Source organism: Rhineura floridana, chromosome 3 (assembly GCF_030035675.1).
Source record: "Rhineura floridana isolate rRhiFlo1 chromosome 3, rRhiFlo1.hap2, whole genome shotgun sequence".
NCBI lineage: Eukaryota > Metazoa > Chordata > Lepidosauria > Squamata > Rhineuridae > Rhineura > Rhineura floridana.
Genome location: NC_084482.1, coordinates 98,164,811 through 98,185,529, shown reverse-complemented (window position 1 = coordinate 98,185,529; position 20,719 = coordinate 98,164,811). Strand labels below are relative to the sequence as shown.

General features: G+C 42.4%; 1 protein-coding gene across 4 annotated transcripts in view; it reads right to left on the bottom strand.

Moving 5' to 3' along the window:
* The window catches only part of GNPDA1 (glucosamine-6-phosphate deaminase 1), a 33,682-nt gene that overhangs the window by 800 nt on the left and 12,163 nt on the right, over window positions 1-20,719 (bottom strand). Inside the window, exons 1-6 of one of the 4 annotated variants that reach the window (XM_061617009.1) lie at window positions 12,891-13,008; window positions 10,739-10,868; window positions 9,227-9,328; window positions 5,096-5,278; window positions 2,404-2,588; window positions 731-905 (exon numbers count right to left, since the gene is read on the bottom strand). In XM_061617009.1, the coding sequence (XP_061472993.1) occupies window positions 731-905; window positions 2,404-2,588; window positions 5,096-5,278; window positions 9,227-9,328; window positions 10,739-10,862 (769 nt within the window). In that variant the 5' untranslated portion in view covers window positions 10,863-10,868; window positions 12,891-13,008. The other 3 variants (XM_061617010.1, XM_061617011.1, XM_061617012.1) reach the window with 3 other exon arrangements.

The following is a 20,719-nucleotide window of genomic DNA, read 5'->3' as shown; positions in this document are numbered from 1 at the left end:
AATATCAAAACAGATGATATGCCATCACATTGTTTCTCTTCCTCTGGAAACAGTAGCCGACTGCATGGAGTGCGGCTTGGAAAACTTAGTGGTAAAGTAACATGGAGGTTAGGAGACAGATCTGCTGCAGATCTGTCTCCTTACCTCCATCCTTTCTCAGATGTGAACCAGACTCCAGTACAACTTAAAAATAAGGGTATTTTGCATTGTCTTAAGGCTTGTTTTGCGTTCTCATTTAAATGATCAATCCTGTAACCTTTTCCAAATGGTGGATTTCCTTACAAGATTAAGGGGTAAATAGGAGTTTGAAGCAACTGTACAGTTCCCAGCATGCAGATGCACCAGATTAGTTAATACAATTCACTTTCTACTATACATAGGAAATAGATACTTAGAAAATAGAGACCCCCCCTCCTTTTTGTATTACTTTATTTTGGAAAATTCTCTACAATTATGTAACCATCTTAAGATCAGAGCACTGGCAAAGGTGCAGAAAATAGCAGTTGGCTTTCTTGTGAGGAAAGGCTAAAGCTTCTGGAGCATTTCGGGTTAGGAAATATTAAGAAGGGACATATGACTGGTATGATTTTCTTGCATCTCCTCCTAAATTCTAATATTAGTTTTTATAAAATCATTTGGAGGCTTGAGTTGCCATTTTCTGTCCTATGTTTTAATGGCTGTCTACACACAAGGCAACCCTTATATAACCAGCCTTGCCATGGCTACTTACCTTGAAAGTACTTCACTGTTTTTACTTTGAGTTCCAGCGTGGCATCTTCATCACATACAAAGACAGTGCGGGGATGTTGCTGAAAGGCAGAAACTGTCCACATGTGATTTACTCCTTCCTCAATAGCCTTGTACAAAGCAAATGCCTTATGGGCTCCTGTGATTAAAATCATAACCTGAATTGCGAGATAACACAAGAGACATGGTTAGTTAGGCTTAGCATTTTTGTGAGCTTCAAGGATACAAATAAATGTTACTCTCAAATATGTACGGATTTTAGGGTGGGGAAAGGAGATAAGAGGGGGACATGGTCTAGAACTGTGCAACCAAGACAAATTTTGTAAATGAAATAATAGATCATGATATAAATGACAGTAGGCTACTGCTGCACTATTTGAGAACTCGTGTCAAGCAAACGAGCAAAAGAGCTAGCTACATTTTCCCCAAGGACTGGTCTGAAGGCACATGAGGCCAAGCAGGTTTGGATCTGGTCAGTGCCCAGATGGGAGAACACCTGAGAATCACAGGTATACCCAGTTGAGTTCCTTGATGAAAGAAAGGTGTGATATAGGTGTAAGTAAGTAAATAAATAAAAATTACGGTGAGACCTGAAACCTGTTTTTTCAAAGAAAAGCCAGCTAACTCGAAAGCAGAACTCCATTTATGGCAGGCCTGTAAATAGCCAATGACCTATGGCAAGTAAGAATGGCCTCCAGCTGAGGTGAGTGAAATAGGGACACCTTTGTAAATTACATAAGCCACAGATGTCCTCCAATATGCAGATGAATAAAGTTTTTGTGGGCTAGTAACTTGTAGATAAATCACAATTAATTTGCCATACTAATTACAGCCAATCAGCTGAACAAAAGGACAGCATAAAGAAAACAGCTGGATGAAATTCAATTCATGGGTTTTCTGAGATTTTAAGTGCTGCACAGCCCCTGTTGTACCTGCCTTTCAAAGTTTCTTTGTGATTATTAATATACTAGTTGGTTAAAACAGGTTCGTACATTACAATCAGTCTGACTATTCATCTACTTAACTGATTTAACTGGAGCGTTATGGTTCATTTCATATTCTATCTGGTGTGCTAGTCAAGTTGTTGCCCTTTTTGATTATGTTTTCTGTGGAATTTGACTCAGTATGCAACAAGCATAGTGGTATAGCATGCACGAACAGGCAGCTTTTGGAGTGCCAGCAAAATATGACCCTTGTTTATCAACAGGCTTAGGGCCAACTCACACACCATATGCAACAAGCCTATTTAAGTTGGTGAATGTATACATGAAAGGAATACGTCTCTCTAAAGAGTGCACCATAGAACCAAGGCCACCATGTATTTATAAACACACATTACTCCTTCACACACACCAAACCTGAATGGGAAGGGATTTAGGACTATTTTAAAGCAGCTGATATAATATACATACCTTCCCCAAACAGGGCACACATACAATAGCATAGAATTCATCTGTCAAGATTTACAGCTGTTCCAAAACAGTTCCCTTCTTCCTGTCTTCTATTAGGACAAAGATGCTGTGGCCCTGCAGATGTTAAGACTCCAACTCCCATCAGCCCCAATGAATATTGCTGACAGGGATGGTGGAAGTTGTAATTTAGCAACATCTGGATGCCACGTTCTCCAGCTCTGCATTAGGATACTATTGTGCTAACCTCTCTGGCATCCATGACTGTACCCACTCCAACTGTGAGAGCCATTGTGGGCACTTTGGAGAGGTCTCCATCAAAGAATCTGGCATTAGCCAATATTGTGTCCATAGCTAAGGTCTTCACTCTGGTTCTGGACACCAGGCTTGAGCCTGGTTCATTGAAGGCAATGTGACCATCTGGGCCAATACCTGTAATGAAGACAGTTCAAGTTGATAATCTAGCAACAGTCAGAAAAGGCAACATCAAGAATACAGGAGAGAGATTTAGGAGAATGCATTCATCATACTCAAGAAAACTAACAGGAGAGTTGCAAGTATTTAGCTCATAAGCCCTCCTGTGAAAATTTACTTGCCCCTGGTAAACATTTAGGAAAAAGAGCACCTTCTCCAAGGAACTGACAAAATCGCTGGAAAGAAGAATGGAGTCATCTACGAGGCAAGCAGAAATAATGGAACTAGGCTGCTACAGCAATCTTCAGTTAAGGCAGGTGTGCTCCTAAGGAACTTTTGTCCCAAATGGATTTAATCCAAGCACAGAACAAGGTATGTTGTTAACCACAGGGTACCATTCCAGTTACCCTTAACTCTTTTTCTCTTAGGTAAGTCTCAATGAACAAACAATGGGATCTCCCCCCTGCCCAACAAGTCTCCCAACTTGCAGCCTCATCTATTTATTTGTTTTTAAGATGTATATCCTGACAAATGTTTAAAGAAACTGAAGGCATTTCACAATCCAAGACACAGAATATACAAGACTGGTCTTTTGACCCCCACCAACCTGTCTTTAGGACCACAACCTCTTCCATGTGGGATCTTGCATATCCTAAAGGCAAGATCAGTGCTGTGATCTTGGCTGGGCTGAAGAATCTGCTCTCTCACACAGCTTCAGGCTCAACCTGCTCCAAGTTTAGTTTGCTTAGAGAGGGTTGTATCCAACAAATGTCCCATTTGTGCAAGGACTTCTGCTGGAACGTCCTCTGTCCTCGCACCCCCCGCAATCTGCTCTGGAAGGTTGGGAAACCCATAACAGATTGGGAAGGGGCGCAAATGGGGAGTTCTATTGTGCATGGGCAAATCCTTGTTCCAACAGGATAACTCTGTTGAATACATCCCATAGAAATGCTGCCTGTATGCATTCATACAAATTATGGAGTTGTCCAAATCCTCATATACAAAGTAGGTTTTAGATGTTGTTGTGCTATTTACATGGACCAAGATCAAGAGATGCTTCAGCTCATGTAAAGGCTGGTCTCGTCCAGCAGAATGTTTTGACTTCTACCTCCAACTCCAGCTAACTCCCATGCCATAGCAAAGAGTTTTTAATACTCCCCAGAGTTTCACAAGCAATTTCTTATTATGCATGCGAGAAGCTGTTCAAGAAAAACGAATCTGAAGCCTTTCCTGCCCCCCCTCCCCAATGTAAAAGAACTAGTTGTATGATAGTTTGGATTCTAATTCCATTCTCCCACCCCCTTTTTTAAAATTGAGCCAATATTTGGATAATTCCTAGACCCATCAATCATTCTTGAAATACATCCATTCTGTGTAAAGTGAACTTTAAGCCCACATTCATATTGATTCTTCCAATTCAATCTATATTTATGTAGCAGTTATACTAAGTTCAAATGTATGCTCTCAGGGAAGTGTCTTAACACTGCAGCTGTACTTTTGGGCTCCTTTGGACTGGGCAACTGGGCACCAACAGTCTCCAAATCTCTTATTTGGAGGAGTTCTGTTTTTAAAAAAATCAGGAGCAAGTAGCTGGCAAAATCTTGCCAGTCTTAATATTCCACTGAAATGTTTCATGCTTGGAGAAAGCACTAACCATGTGTACCATGAATAATGGAAAAGTTTAGCATGCAGCGTCATAGCAAACATGTTTTTTTTTACTCTGTTTAGCGGGTTGGATCAAGTGGTGGGTGTGCTAAGAAAGCTCCTGCAACAGAACCTCCCTGGCTCCTCCCTGTCTGCACTGCAGCCCCGTGCCCCCTCCCCCAAAAGCTGCTTCTGAGGGTTGATGGAGCTTCTGGAACTCTGTGGGATGAAGCAAAGAGGACTGCAGTCTGACGGCAAATCAGAATGGTATCTCCTCCCCTCCCATTGCCCCAGGCCAACTGATACCATCCGCCCCGAGGGATGGAAGGAGGGAGCAAGGGAGGGAGGCAGACAGCACCAGGGCCTGCTCCAGTTGTACCGTCTCTACCACCACCAATTTACAGCAATTGCTCGTGGGAAGGAACATCTACTGCCAGGTCCTGCTGCTGTGGGGCCGGCTGTTTTGTTCGGTGAGCAGGTGGTTCTTGACATATCTGTTGTGCTTTGTAAATATTGTCCGCTGCTTTGAGGACTCCAGTTGAAAAATGGGATATAAATCAAATCAATAAATCATTTGGCAAGGCTGCCTTGCAGAAGGCAAAGTGGCTTTCTGCTTGCACAAGACATCTCTGGACCCAAGCCATAGACTTGCCTGTTCCACACATGAATGTACATGACTTGGTATCTTATCCCTTGATGGATTATCACTCTGACTTGCAGCATAACATGAGCTGCCTTTTAAGGTAGCATGTGTTGTGTGACAGACATGAAAAGTCTGTGTGGCAACTGCTGATCTGCAATGGCCATTTCACACAAGCAAGTCACTGAGCGTTGGCCACAGATGGGCAAACCTCACCCTTGCTCCCCACTCCTTTGTTCACCTCCAACGAAGAGTTCAATTCCTCCAGCTGCTTTGATTTTTTCTTCAAAAGCCTGACACTCTGCTTCTAGGTCAACTGCATTTCCATCCAGAATGTGAGTATTTTCAGAGGAGATGTCAATGTGCTTGAAGAAGTTGTTCCACATGAAGGAATGGTAGCTTTCCGGGTGATCCCTTGGAAGACCTGGCAAAACAGAAGGTTAGCTCATAGTTATTTCCCTACCTTTCTGGCCCTAAACAAAGTTGATTTGCATGTAGCACTAAGCCAAACCATGGGTTAGTGCAAATACAAACGTTTCTGGAGATGAGGTCACAGCTGCTGCACTCTTCTCCGGTCCTCCTGCCGCTGTGCGGCTCCAAGTCAAGTTGTGCTTTGGCACAGTGCACCAGACAAACCTAGAGCTGTAATCCCACAAACAAACCTTGGAGAGAGGCAAACCATGAGTCCAGCTTTGGAACACATGCTAAGCCAAACTATGGCTTACCTCATAGCAGCAAGACTCGAGGAAGAACAAAGCAGCTGCAGTCTCCTCTCTGGAAACCCGCACATTTGAACTAAATAAGAATTTGATTTAGCAGTTGCAGTGCCTTGAAAAGTAATCAGACCCCTGACCAATGCTCTCATATGACTGAATTACAGATGGTACATTGTACTTTTGTTCTGTATTGATATTTTATTTTGAAACACTGGAACTCAAAATCAGTTATTGTAAGGTGACGTTGGTTTTATGTTGGGAAATGTCTGTAAGAAACATAAAAAAACTGAAACATGTTGCTTGCATAAGTATTCAACCCCCCAACATTAATATTTGCCAGAACAACCTTTTGCTGCAATAACAGCTTAAGTCTTTTGGGGTAGGTATGTACCAGCTTTGCACACAGTGTTGGAGGGATTTTGGCCCATTCTTCTTGGAAGATTCGCTCCAGGTCGTTCAGGTTGGTTGGATGTTGCTTGTGGGCCGCAATTTTCAAAGAGCACCACAGATTCTCAATGGGATTAAGATCAGGACTTTGACTGGGCCACTGTAGGACATTTACTTTTTTGTTCTTGAGCCACTCCAATGTTGTTTTGGCCTTGTCGTTGGGATCGCTGTCCTGCTGAAAATGGAATTTCCTCCCAAGCTTCAGTTTTTTAGTGGACTGAAGCAGGTTCTCTTGCAGTATTTCCCTGTATTTTGCTCCATCCATTCTTCCTTTGATTTTAACAAGATGCCCAGTCCCTGCTAATGAGAAGCATCCCCACAGCATGATGCTGCCACCACACTTCACTGTAGGGATGGTGTGTTTTGAGGCACGGGCAGTGTTAGGTTTGCGCCACACATAGTGCTTTGAGTTTGGCCAAAAAGCTCTATCTTGGTCTCTCATCTGACCACAAAACCTTTTCACACATCGCAGCTGGGGCACTCTCATGCTTTCTGGCAAACTCCAGACGTGCATTCAGAAGGTACTTCTTGAGCAACGGCTTCTTTCTTGCCACCCTCCCATACAGGCCAGTGTTATGCAGAGCTCTTGATATGGTTGACTGGTGCACCATTAGTCCATTCCCAGCCACTGAACTCTGTAGGTCCTTCAAAGTGATTGTTGGCCTCTCTGGGGCTTCTCTCACAAGTCTCCTTCTTGTCTGAGCGCTGTGTTTTGATGGATGGTAGTGTGATGCAGCTTCCACTTCCTGACTATGATCCAACTGTGCTCACTGGGATATCCAAACACTTGGATATTATTTTGTACCTTTTTCTGAATCTGTGCATTTGTATTACATTATCTCTCACTTTTGTAGAATGCTCTTTGGTCTTCATTTTCCTTCAGATCCAAAGCCTGACCAATGATCCTTCAACAGTGGGGTTTTTATGCTGACAATGTGACAGCAACTTGAATGGTTCACAGGTGGAGGCCAATGGTAAGGTAATTGTGTCCTCGACAGGACAATTTCTATCATCTGTGTAAACTGGAAGCTTCCACAGCACAGGGGTTGAATACTTATGCAAGCAACAGGTTTCAGTTTTTTACTTTTCTTATTAACATTTCCCAACATAAAACCAATGTCACCTAACAATAATTGATTTTGAGTTTCAGTGTTTCAAAATAAAATCTCATACAGAACAAAATTACAATGTATCGTTTGTAGTTCAGTAACATGAGAACATTGGTCAGGAGCCTGAGTACTTTTACAAGGCAATGTATTTGTGACCCAACTCTGGTACTCAAGTGACAGCATACAACAGCTGTGCCATAGTACTAGAGCACATGTTTTACATCAGGATGAGAAACCTTTTCTGACTGGTAGGTCAGATTCTTTTCTCCCCACCCCAGAGGGCCATATCTGACAGGTGGGTGGAAACTAGTGTGCAGCCAAACTGAGCAGGATTTAACCCCTGCTCGATGAGCAGGGATTAAATGCTGCTCAGTTTAGCTGTGCGTGCCTGTTCCCCTGCTGGGGACAGACACACACAGCCAAAGCTCAGTGTGGGGCTGTTTGAAAGTCCGTTTGGAGATCAGGATGACAATCTGTTTCTCCATTTTGTGTTTGCTCTGAACACCTACACCTGGTCAAGAACCTTAGGAAGCTTACAGAATATTTTAAAATGAGGAGTTGATCTAACAGGAAAGAGACTCCTTTTCTGAGACCAATACAGCAGCAACACTCCAATGTGCTCCTGTAGCACACAGTGAGAAAAAGGTGCATATTTTATTCTCGTTTGGCAGGCTGTCTCTCCAGATGAGTTTTATGCCCCAGAAACACTACATCACTACTCGACAACCCACATTCCTCCTCACCTATTACAGCGTAGTCTAAAGTGCACGCTGTAAGAAGGCACACTGTCTATCTTGATCCCTGATAAGAAAGGCTGGTCACACATAACAGAATAAATCCTTGGAACTTGTTTTTCAATCAGCAGCAAGCAAGGATATAGGGCAAGTGTCAGAAGCTGCAGCATACTGGAGGCAACACTAGTAGGAGAATAACGTTTTACAGACACAACCAAGCAAGACTCCTGCCATCCTACAATAGATCTCTGACTGCAGAGCAAAGAACACAGCTTGTTAAGATTTGATAGCAGATTTCTGGCTCTGCTCCCATTTTCCAATTGTTAATTCCAGCTGACAAAACACCAGAAAAAGTAAAATGAACTCAGCATGCCTTATGGCTACCCATTCAGATTGCAGGAACGTTACATTTTCACATACATTATATGCACTAAAGCCTTGCTTTTCTCCCTAAAAGGCCATGTTAAAAACAACAGAACTATTTTAATTAAGATTCCTTTATGTTCAGTTAAAGTGTTTGAGCCATTTTTTTGAAGTTATGTATTAACTTTTGTTGTAGGACCTACAGCAAAAAGTTGCAGAATATTCTCATTCTGCACACACACCCCATCCAACAGTAGTGCTCCTGTTCAGGGTTCTAGCCAGCCATCCTCTCCTCCAGGTACTGTATGCTTTAGGGAGCTCAAAGAGGGCATTCCATTAAATCTCCCTCTCCCAGCCCCTGGGTTTTCTATATTTCTTTTCCAACTGACACTCGACATTCCATGGCTACTAAGCATGATCAATCCTCATTTGGCTGGGTTTTTGCCCTCTCAGGTTTAAAAAGAAAGATTTATCACACTGGCTATCAATTCATTTCTGGACTCAATTGAGAGTGTTGGTTTTTACCTTTAAAGTACTATACAGCTCACTACCACAATACCTCAATGACTTCCTCTCCCTATATGAACCAGCCCAGATCCTGCAGTCTTCATGAGAGGCCCTTGTTCATGTGCCCACCCAGGGTAGGTGCAGAGAATGACCAGGCCTCTTCATTTGTGTAGGTTCTTAATGTTCAAACCACTTCACATACATTATCTCAATAATCCTCACAGAAACCCTATAAGGTAGAACATTATCATTGTCCCTATATTGCAGATGGGGGAACGAGGCTAAGAGAGAGTGGCTTGTCTATGGCTACCCACTGTATTGCTGCCAGATGGTGAGATACAAAACAGCAATTTCCTGGTTCATAAGCTCAGTTCCTGAATCACTACAATATGTTAAGAAATAAGCCCATATTGAGTTAATCACAATAAATAAAATATGTGGGCATGGAATAGCAATTATTCCCCCCCCTGCAATTCCCAACAAAAAGATGACTCACCCACATACTCATCCATATTGAAAGTTTTCACATATTTGAAAGAAAGATCTCCATTCTTGTAATATTCTATTAGTTTTTTGTAGCATCCTAATGGAGTACTTCCTGGACATGAAAGAAAGCCGTGCACCATCAGTGAGATTGAAGTATGAACCACAGAAATGCTTAGCAGCATGGATTTGACTAAAAATCATGATTTGAGCTACTACAGAAGCACGTCTCAGATGCCTATTGTGCAGCTAACTCCCAGCTCCATCTGTGAAAATTCATTCTAATCAGTATTTATGACAATATCTACAAGACCATATTGGCACCCCACTTGTAAAATGCATTTTCTTGGAAGCATTTTCAGCTGTTAGTACTGGAAGACTTCTTTAAGCACTGGCATGCAAAGAAAATGAATCCAACTTTTGCATATACAGTGGGGTAGTAGATGCATTAGTCAGGAATTTGGGGACAGTGTATGATACAACACAGCTGCTTAGTTAAGCCAATTAAGCAGCAGAATCCTGCTCCTCACCCCTTTATCAAATGAGCTAGGAGAGATATGGCTCACTGGAATAGGGTACCTAAGAATATGATCAAGTCTCCACCACTAAGAAACACATTACAGCAACATGACGGTCCCCTCAGCTCTGTCCTATAGTCCAGTTAACACAGTTCCTTTTGTTAATCCATGCTAGTGTTGTCTGAGAGTACAATGAACATGGCAACTCAAAAACAGCAGTCCCATGTCCAGCTCTCTCCATTAACATCTAATATTTGTTTTAGTGTTTATTCTTACAATTTGATAAAGTATGTTGACTTTATACTTAACGTTCTTTTACAGTTAGCGCCATCAGTCTAAAAAGTACCTTGTGCTCTGGTGCCGTGACATGCATTTCTTCATTCCCACAGCAGCAGCCATTGCTGTAGAGCAGTTTTTGGGAAACGCACGAGGTTAAATTAAAGATTACAGAAGGGGAAGGAGGGAACTCAGCATGGGGCTTGTTTTCAACGGCACACCCGGAATCCTTGAAACATGGGGGCCTTGTCTTTGAACAGCAGGCTATAAAAATTAAATAAACTAACCATCTAGTTCTTACAGTAGTGTAACTCATGTTATGATGAGCACAAAGTGGGTGATGCATCCATAGGCTTGGCACTGCCAAGGAGAGACTATCCACCAATATCATCTTCTTGCACCCCATTTTGCAGTTTTTCTTAGCCCCAGAATGCTATGGGCTAAGTCAATCTGGGAATAATATGTGTGGCACATGAAGGTACTGGGGCATTCAAACAATTAGAGAAATTTAAACAAGTTTACAAGGAGTATTTAAAAAAAGTTTTCCAAACAGAGATGCTCGCAGAACAGCTAGTCATTTCTAATCATTAATGGCAAATACCCTGTGTAAGGAAGGATGCCTTGATTATAATATTATGTAGGTCAAGTACCTGAGCTGATTAAGAATGAAATGGGAGACTGAAGCAACTGCCCATCAAAAAGCCTCCTATAAACCCAGACTTGTAACTTACCAGTGGGAAGCCCAAGGGTGAAATATTTGCTTGGACCAGGATTAAACTGGATTATTCGATTCCTAATGTACTTTGCAGCCCATTCACTGGCCTGAGCATAGTTCTCTAGAATGATGAGTTTCATCCTAACCTGCGTGTTTGAAAGAATGGTTTGATTAACTGATTGCTGAGAGTGAGAGAGTGAGAGTGAGAGAGAGAAGTTGGGCTATCACCAACATCATAATACACCATTCACTCCTAAAACCAACAACAGTTCTTCTGTTTGCTGCTACCTTCAAGAATTATACCACATGAAATTGTTCCTAGCTAAAAAATAATAATGAGTTTGTGAAAGGAGGGCAAACAAAATTGGCATGGAGTGTTGATTTTACAGGAACGGACACTAAACATAGTTTTCTCCACTACAATTTGATACACGTTTTAAGGTCAACAATGTATTGTGAGAGGCTGAAGCTTCAGTGGCAGAGCACATACTTTACATGCAGAAGATCACAGGTTCAATCCCCAGAATCCCCAAGAAAAGCACTCAAACAAAAGGGCTGGAAAAACCTCTGCTCAAAATGGGAGAGCTGCTGCTAATCAAAGTAGGAAAGATGGACCACTTGATGGCTCAGTACAAGACAGATTCAGATGCAATACCTGCCATACCGAAGACACGTGGCAGTATAGCATATGCAGCAAGAGTAGCAGAATCCACCCTGCTGATGCTCTTCTCTCATAAAAGGCTCTAGACTCACGATCCCTTTCTGACATCTGCACTTCTTCCTTGTTATAATTCAAAGTGAATTAAACAACCACGAGAGTGGCTGTATGGGTTTTAAGCCAGCATGCAAGGTTTGCTATTTTCGGCTTTACTTGTGTACTGTGCCCAGTATGCCTCTGAAAGCCAGGTACTGGGAATCACAAGTGGAGAGAGTGCTCTTGTGCTCAGGTCCTGCTTGCAGGCTTCCCACAGGCCCCTGTGAGAGCAGGATACTGGACTACATGGGCCAGTGGCCTGACCCAGCAGGCCTCTTCTTATGGTGTTATGCCTCTAACGCTCATGATGTTAGCTTGATACGCCTTGCTTCACTTGTTCATCTCATAGGATTACTTGGAGAAGAAATGGGATGAAGGTTTGCTGCTTTCCTTATGTGCAAAGCTCTGCTCTTCCTTTCCCCATCCAGCAAGCCCCTTCTCCCTTTTCCTCTCCTCCCTCGGCTGCTCATCATATCGCTTTTCAAAACCTAACTCTTCAGCAAAGCTTTTCCTGGGCATACTGCCTCTGAAAATGGAGGCAGAACATAGCCATTGTGGCTAGTAGACATCATGAGCAAGGATCTGGACCTAAATATTTTCCCAATCCAGGACTAACAATCTATCCACAATACCCACTGGATGGGTGGGTGGGTGTGGAATACACACACACATACATTCATACATACATACATACACACACACACATCACCCTCCAGTGTATTGAGAATAAGGCAACAAGTTACAAAGGGACCTTTATATCCACCAAGTAATAGAAGCAGCTAACGTCACATACAGAAGTATACACGTTTGTCCTCTACGTTATATCGATCAAGCAGAAACAAAGTCCAGTCTTGGCCCCTTATTCATAGCCACCGTTAGCACAGCTTAGGCGCCACCTTTACATGTTGGCCCCGTGTGGATTTAAAAGCAAGCCAGCCCGCTCTTTCAATTCTCTTTAACCGCCCTGACCGCGAGACTAGTGGATCGATGAAAAGGCACGTGGGTTGCTCTTGAATAGGCTTCCTGCTAGGATACCTAACGGAAGCCACCGGAGGAGGAACTCAAACGTTTAACTTCTACCGGCACGCGAACTGATCAGCGACAGAGGCCCAGGAAAGGGAAGCTTCTTGGAGCACAAGATGGGGAGAAAAGACAAGAGAGAGATACAAGCAGACACTCTGTGCCAGCCACACAAGGCAGATGCGTCCAGCAGGAGACTGTGGTGCTGCAACAAGTTCCAATCCTCTGGCACAGAACAGGGCCCGGGCCCGACCGACCCACCGTTCAGCATTACGCTCATCTGCAGCGCAGTCACCACGTGCTCGCGCGCAGAACAGGCAGCCCCCTGGATCCCACCCTTTGATCGCTACCAAAGCCGATTCCCGAAGAACCGGACTTGTTTCCTTCCCCTCACCGTTGTGCTACTGCAGCAACTTCTCCAGACTGCCTTCCGCTTCTGCCCCGCCTCATTGTGAGCTCATCTAGTCATGTGAACGACGGTAGGTCAAGCTGAGAAAAGCGCTGAGCCAGCAGCAGCACAGCCTCTCGCATCTCCCGGCTCCGCCCCTCCGCCCCCGCAAACCACTCTTTCATAATCGAGGCTGTTATGCGTCAGAAACTGCTGAGCTTCGGACTTCTGTTTTCTTTCCCCTTAGCTACGCTGTTCTTCTTGTATTGTTTCGTCTTGGAGAATCGGAAGTAGGACTTGCAACAAAATGGTGAAGTGTGGAGTGCTCAAGTTGAGAGTCAGCCAGCCATGGTCTCTACCAGGATGCTCCATTCGCTTCGTCCTCGTCCTCCCCCCATTTTATAAGTACTTTTCCTCCAAGGAGCTCAAGGTGGTGTACATCGCTGAGGTTTTTGTCAGTTATGGGGATTTTCGTGGCTGAGTGGGGATTTGAACCTCCGATGCTTTAACCACCACACCGCTCTATTCCCCCACCCCCAAAAAAGTTCATCAGCAGTCCATGCCCATTAAGCATGATCAATAGTCACCCAGCTGTTTTGGGGTACCCAACCAGGAGTTTTTCTCTGAATATTTGTTATACTTGTGCAAATTTCTGGGTTCATCCAAGGCCGCTGCTGCCTCCATCTAATGTGCTGATGGTGTTATTTTGGTTATATAAGTATTTACACTGGGAGAAAGAGTTTGCTATTTGTACATAGATACAAAAGAGCATAACCATTACTTGGTGACAAAATACACGCTTGCAAGGACCTTAGCGTGTACTGGGTTTTTCCATCTCCTACATCAAAACCACAGAGACGGCCAGTTTTTTGTTTTGGTTTTTAAGTGGCAAACTTAAGGAGCATTCAGACATTCAGTTCTGCATCTGCAGTCTGAAGGCGCATCACAAAGGGCTGCTGATCATGTAGTTTGGCTCTTCTACAGTACAGTGCTGAAGTGAATGAGATGACCTTGGAATTGTTATCATATCTAGAAATGTGATACAAGCTTAGAATATTTGGTCATTATTATTTCTTCTGTATTAGTCTTATAAGCTTATATGAATTCTGAAAACCTGCTGAGTCAGTCTACTCATCATCATTGTCATCAATATGAAATACACCCTTCTATTATTAAAGCAGCTACTGTAATTTTGCACAGTCAAGATTATTAAATAGTCTCATGAGGAGCAAATAGACATACACACCGTCAAGAATTTTATGTGTATAACCAGTCTTTCCCAGCCCTACCTGGAGATGCCAGGGACCGAATTTTAGGCATGCTACACATGTGCTCTACCACTGAGCTATGGCCTCACCCCCATGTAAAAAGCTATGGCAGCTTCCTGTTCATTTTCAAAGGCACTTGTTTGTCCTGGTCTCCTTCAGCTCTTCCTACTGTAATTCTCATGCTGTTAATTGAATTTTAATTGTCTTCATGAAGAAAATAAAGGTGTTGCTATCACATTTCCTTATGAAAGAAAATAGGCTTAAACATTTTATGTAAATAAATATACAAGCAAGCTCTCTTCTGGTGATGTTTTATAAAAGAGTAATGTGATTGTGGACTGATCGGCACTACCTGCAATTTAGGAATATATGAAAAATGGAAATGTACTGCCTTCAAGTCAATCCTGACTTCTGGTGACCCTTTGAATAAGGTTTTCATGGTAAGCGGTGTTCAGAGGTGGTTTACCATTGCCTTCCTCTGAGGCTGAGAGGCAGTGACTGGCCCAAGGTCACCCAGTGAGCTTCATGGCTGTGTGGGGATTCGAACCCTGGTCTCCCAGGTCGTAGTTCAACACTCAAACCACTATGCCACACTGGCTCTTAGGAATACATGCAAGAGGAGTTTAGGAATATATACTGTCAAAGATTGTCCCCTGGGGTCCTTTGACCTCAGCAACCCCAAATCCCTGGGCCACTGCTTCCCGGGCAAACACTCACTTTCCCAGGGTTAGTTTATACCTAACACCAACCTTAGAAGGTAGACTGCCACCATCCCCTTTAAACAGTCCTTCACTCTGAGTAAGGGGAAACTCTGAGCACTATCTGAAATCCTAGAGCAGATCTATTGTTAAACTCCTTGCTCTGGAGCATTAACCTAAATTAATCAACAGTAGTCAGTGGTCAAGGACTGGATTTAGGGTCATCAACTCCAAGCAATACACACCATTAAGAAAAGGTAGTTTATTTAAAAGAAACGAAAGGTACATATAAAAAAAGAGAGCGGCATTACTTTCCTTTAAAACCAATTTCTCTCAATGGGGCTGAACAAGAGATACATTTACATAATACTGTGAGATTCAAAACAGCCCAAAGGAAAATAACAAAAACTTGCCTATTCTTGTGAGTACTCACTTCAAGTTGAAAGCCTGGTTTCCAATGGCTTACAAGCATCTTCAGGTGATTCAAGGTAGATGGAATAGGGAACAAGTAACTGAAGGATCATCCTTCATTTTATGGGGTTTTGGGTGTCAACAGGGAGGCGGCCAATTAGCCATCCTAGGCGCCCCTTCCATGATCACCTTCTTTGAAGATAAGGAGGGCTAGACAGTCACACCATGTGGTCCTTGATCTGCTATACCCAAACTCCTGAATTTGATCTTAGGAAGCAGATAAGAGATAACAGATAGGACTCAGCTGCATCTTCTTGACATTAGCACTTTGCAGCTGTCTGGCACTAAAACACTTGGGTTTCCCCACCACAGAGTATCCCAGAGATCTTTGCAACAAAGCCCCCTAGAATTCCCTCTGGTTGAGCCATTTTAGCTTGACCAAACTTAGCTATTCTTGACATATACAATATATAACATTTAGGAATGTATGCAAGGAAGATGACTGGGTGTTGGCAGGCTACTTGCTCCAAGAACCTGAAATACATTCCATCCCAGTAATGCTTGTGTTAGGAGACTCCTATTCCCTTCACAGAGCTACAATTCCCAGTTTCCTAGGAAGAGGGATTGATTGATAAACTACTCTGAGGACTGTAGTACTTTGAAGGGAAAATGGGTCTCCTAACAACTCTCAGCACCCTCAACAAACTACAGTTCCCAGGATTCTTTGAGGGAAGCCATGACTGTTTAAAGCAGTATAATACTGCTTTAGATGTATAGTGCAGATGGAACCAATGTGTGACTATGTTTTAGATGTTCTCTTTCGTCCTCCTGTTTTATGGACTCGCCCCTCTGACCAGGCCGGCCCTAGGATAAATAGTGCCCTTGGTGAGGAGTGCCTTTGGTTCCCCCTGTGACGTCCTTCCCTGGTTCTCCCTGTCAGGTTCCCACCTGCTTGTGGCTACTGCCTTTCACTAGGCACCACCAGGGATACCACCAGTCCGGACCGTCCTTTATATGGTTTCTCACTCCGCTCTAGCACAGATCTCACTAGATCCCCCTGCTAGGCAGAACCACCAGTCATGTCCTATAACCAATACTCCCAGAGACTTTGCCTGAGTCTCTCTCTAGCTGGTTACTTTTGTGACTGCATGCTTATGCTGTTCCCAACCCCCTTGTATCTTTATAGATAACGCATACAACTCTGGGTTGCTCTGGATACTTGAATTGTTATTATTCCTCCCTTCACCGCTGCCACCATTAGATACTGTTTCGGTTCAGCCTTGGTAATTACCTTGCCCTCCCTTCTGGTATGTATATCCCCCAGCCAAGGATCAGGCCTTTGGTAAACCAAGTAAGTATTTATTAAATATCAGAAATAACAAGATTAGTTTTAGAATGTTTCACAAGCATATGGTTTCATCTATTCCTGTTTTGTACTTGACTTATTATTAATCAGAACTCCAGCTCCCTCTTTCTCCACACTCCTGACCTCCACCCTCAAACACCTTTCTCCACACTCCCAACATCCACCCACCCAGATTCAACTGTCATTCTTCCATTTATACTCCCAGCCATTCAAACGCTCAGCACTCATCCAGCATTCTACTGCTCATGTACTCCCCCCTCCTCTTTCACTCCACATCCCATATGTCTTCTATATAAACAGCACTTACCATATTTACACTATAAGCAGGAACATCACACACACCCTATGGTCAGCTTTGCAGAACCACACAGGTTTATGGGGCCTTGTGCAGGTGTGATATTGGTGGCCCTGCTGCTGCCCCTACAAGGACCTATGCATGTGTGTACAAAGCGGGGGGGGCACATGAAATAATTATTGCATGCATGGACTGTGAGAATTCTCTCCTGCAGCTCCACCTTGCCCTGGGATCAACCTGTAGAACTTTGAAAGAAAAAGATGCAAGCTCACTGCAGACAGTGCAATCAAAAAAGACAACTACTGAGCTCAGCTTGGTGCCCCCCTCACCAGGCAACTGCCCAGCTTGCCCACTTCTAAAGCTGGTCCTGTCTTCACTTCTTCTTTTGCCCCACATGCTTCTTCCTTCTTGTGTGTATATTATCTGTGTGCTGATTGAGTTGTTATATTTTAGTGAATTTTCCCTAACCAAAGTAGTCAATGCTAATTTTTTCCAAAGAAGTGTGCATATTTTGATTCTATGTGTGTTCAACAAACATTATGCCTCATTTTAGAGAAGACCTGTTTGAGTTACTGGGTAAATCTGCCAAGAGACACTATTGCCATGCTCCAAAGATCCTAATATAAGACACACTTAGAATATGTGTAAGTGAAACATGTACGTACTGGGAAGGCTCATTAACATGGGAGAGAGAAATCTGCAGGGACAGATAAAGAGTGGTGGTAAAATGGCCATGTTTCAATCCAAAAAAAGGATCCTATGCTTTTAAAAACTGGTTCTGCAGCTACTGCAGCAATCCATGCTGCAGCATCAACAATGAGTTGTCCATTTTTGCAATTCATTATTACAACTCCTTCATATAGGCCTCTGTCAGATGTAGTGCTGCCTATATCAGATAAACCCATTTCCAGTATATTCTTACTGTATCCCCTCAGAGTGATATCACTGCGCATATATTGCCAAGGAGCATGGGGATCAATGCTGCATCAAACTTCTCCACTCCACTGGACACAAGTGGTGATGCATCCATCCAGCAAGTTGGCTTCAATTTAAAAGGCACATTGCAGCCTCTTGCAGCACAAAGGTCACATCTACACAATACATTTAAAGCACATGGCCAAGAATCCTGGGAACTGCAGTTTGTTAGGGGTGCTGGAAACTGTAGCTCTGTGAGAGGTAAACTACAATGCCCAGCGTTCTTTGGGGGAAGACGTGTTTTAAATGTATGGTGTACAAGTTTGGGAATCACTTGAGTATTTATTTTTATTTATTGTATTTATATACCGCCCCGTAGCCGAAGCTCTCTGGGTGGTTTACAGTACCTAAAAACACTAAAAACACATATACAAATTTAAAACACATCTTTTAAAAACAATTTAAAACACATGCTAAAATGCCTGGGAGAAAAGGAAAGTCTTGACCTGGCGCCAAAAAGATAAGTGATGGCACCAGGTGCACCTCATCAGACAATGCTTCGTATGCTTAAATATTTCTTTTCCCTCTGAATGTATTAATCTTTCACAGTCCAATAACTCCTTGGCTTTCTGTTAAAATTCAGCCTTTTTCTGAGGGGCATTATTTTGAAAATTCCAAAACAGTACATTGTCAGAAACACCCACAGCATCTAAATGTGGCAGATATAGTTTGCAGGGCAACTGTCAATGTGACATCAGGATTCTGAAAGAAGCAGTTATTTCTTAAGAGAATATAACCTTTCATAAAGCAACTACTACTTCTCTCTGGGACTAGTCATAAACATAGTTTGGCAGAAATAAGTATGCTGCCAATCTAGAATTTAGGTAGCTGATGAGAAAGAGGAATCCCCTAGCTTCTGAAAATGTATTACTTGAAAATTATGTGAACAGACACCCCCCCATACACATACAGACATATACATACAGAGCTCTCAAACTAAGACATGATGTTTGTCGTAACCTACAACTTATTTTCTCATTCAGGGCATAATTTAAGCCAGTCCTTCATGCTAGAATCTAATGGAGTATATTTCCATTGCTTCACCCATAAAAGGGTAAACATCACTGTACATTTTTAATTTTCTGTTCTAACATGCGAAGCAGTCTCCATAATGGCAAAGCCGTCTAGGGCCATTTTCATATGTAGTATTAAATCACATTATATATAAAAATAATTTTCTGCTTATATTGCTTATTAATAAAATCATATCTACACCCAAATAGTGGAAGAGCATGTCTGCTCTAGCCTTTGTACCACTGTATACCAGTTTAATAGTGATGTGTTCCCTCAAAACAAAAAAGGGGAGTTCCTCTCCCAGCAGCATCAGCCAACATGGCCAATGCGTAGAAATGATATGAGTTGCAGTTCAGCAACATCCAGAGGGCCACAGGTTCCCCACCTCTGTCCCTAAGACTCATAGTTAGAAGTGAGGGTGCTTAGTCTGTTGTGTAGAGAATCCTAAAGATCCTTAAAGGCACATATGAGAAATTGTCTTTTTGCCCTTGCAGTTAAGATTCTGAAGGGGTGTCTCCTCCTATATTGTCTTGCTCATGCATTAAGATCTTTAGCTGAGGCCTTTCTCCTCCGATTGCTCTCTCTTTTTGGAGCATGTTGTGCTTGCAGGAAGCAGAGAGCACTTTCTGTGGTGGTACTTTGGAATATGCTAGTAGAGAGGCTTGACTGGCATTGACATTACAATATTTTCAATAGCAGGAGGTAAGCTTTCTTGTTTGCACAGATGTTTGTTTTTGTTTTGCATTTGTATTTTGGGTGTTGTCTTTTAGCTTTTGTTTTATTATTTATTTATTAGATTTATATCCAGCCCTTTCTCCCAGTATGATTTATACATGTCTTTTATGGCATTTTATGATTTTTATTATTGTACACCACCCTGGGATCCATTTGGATGAAGGTAAGTTTATAAATGTTTGCTATAAAATAAAAACAAGGAGATTTAGCAATTCTTTTCTGAACCCAGTCAAAACAATACAGAGAAAATCTTTACAACTTCAGCCTTCCTTAGCATGTTGAGCTATCAGATACTTGCTACGCAAACAATAAATATAAAATTCAGTTCACTAAAACACAGAAATAGGAAGGGACATACTAATGGTGATTGGCAGCTGCTTTATATGTGTCCCTAACGGCAAAAAAGAATAAACACAATCTAATTCTTCTGCGTAGTGTTCCAGAAGGCAACATCTGGGGATATATATTTATTTATTATTTTATTTGTATCCCGCCCTTCCTCCCAGCAGGAGCCCAGGGCGGCAAACAAAGAGCTAAAACACTTTAAAACATCATATATTGCTCCTATCAAGTCAGAAACTACTGTAATTTGTAAATAATTGCTAAAAATGGCATTTTTAATTTTAAAAAATGGCAGATACAAAATCATTTTAGTATGCTTACAACACATTATTGCTGCCTTTCTCATCAGGTTTGGTTATTATATACAAGAGTGGCTGTATACTATAGTCAGCATGGATTTTTCACATTCCGCAATGTTAAATTGAAAATACCCCCGCATGCCATTCTGATGCTTCCCATAGGCTCATTTCAAAACAAAACCTTATGAAACATATAGTCCTGAACTCAGAAGCACTTGTTTAAGAGCCCTCTAAATTTTCACAGTGATACACAAAACAGTACGAGAGAATCAAGAGTTCAAAGTGCAAACAGAGAGAGAAAAAACAGATCCCTTTTGCACTTTTTTCTATCACAATGCTCATAATTTGTTGAAATTCATTAAAAATCAGCCATGTTCACAGAGTACCTGTAATCCTATTACTGACCTTGCCCCATACTCTGACCTTTATCTT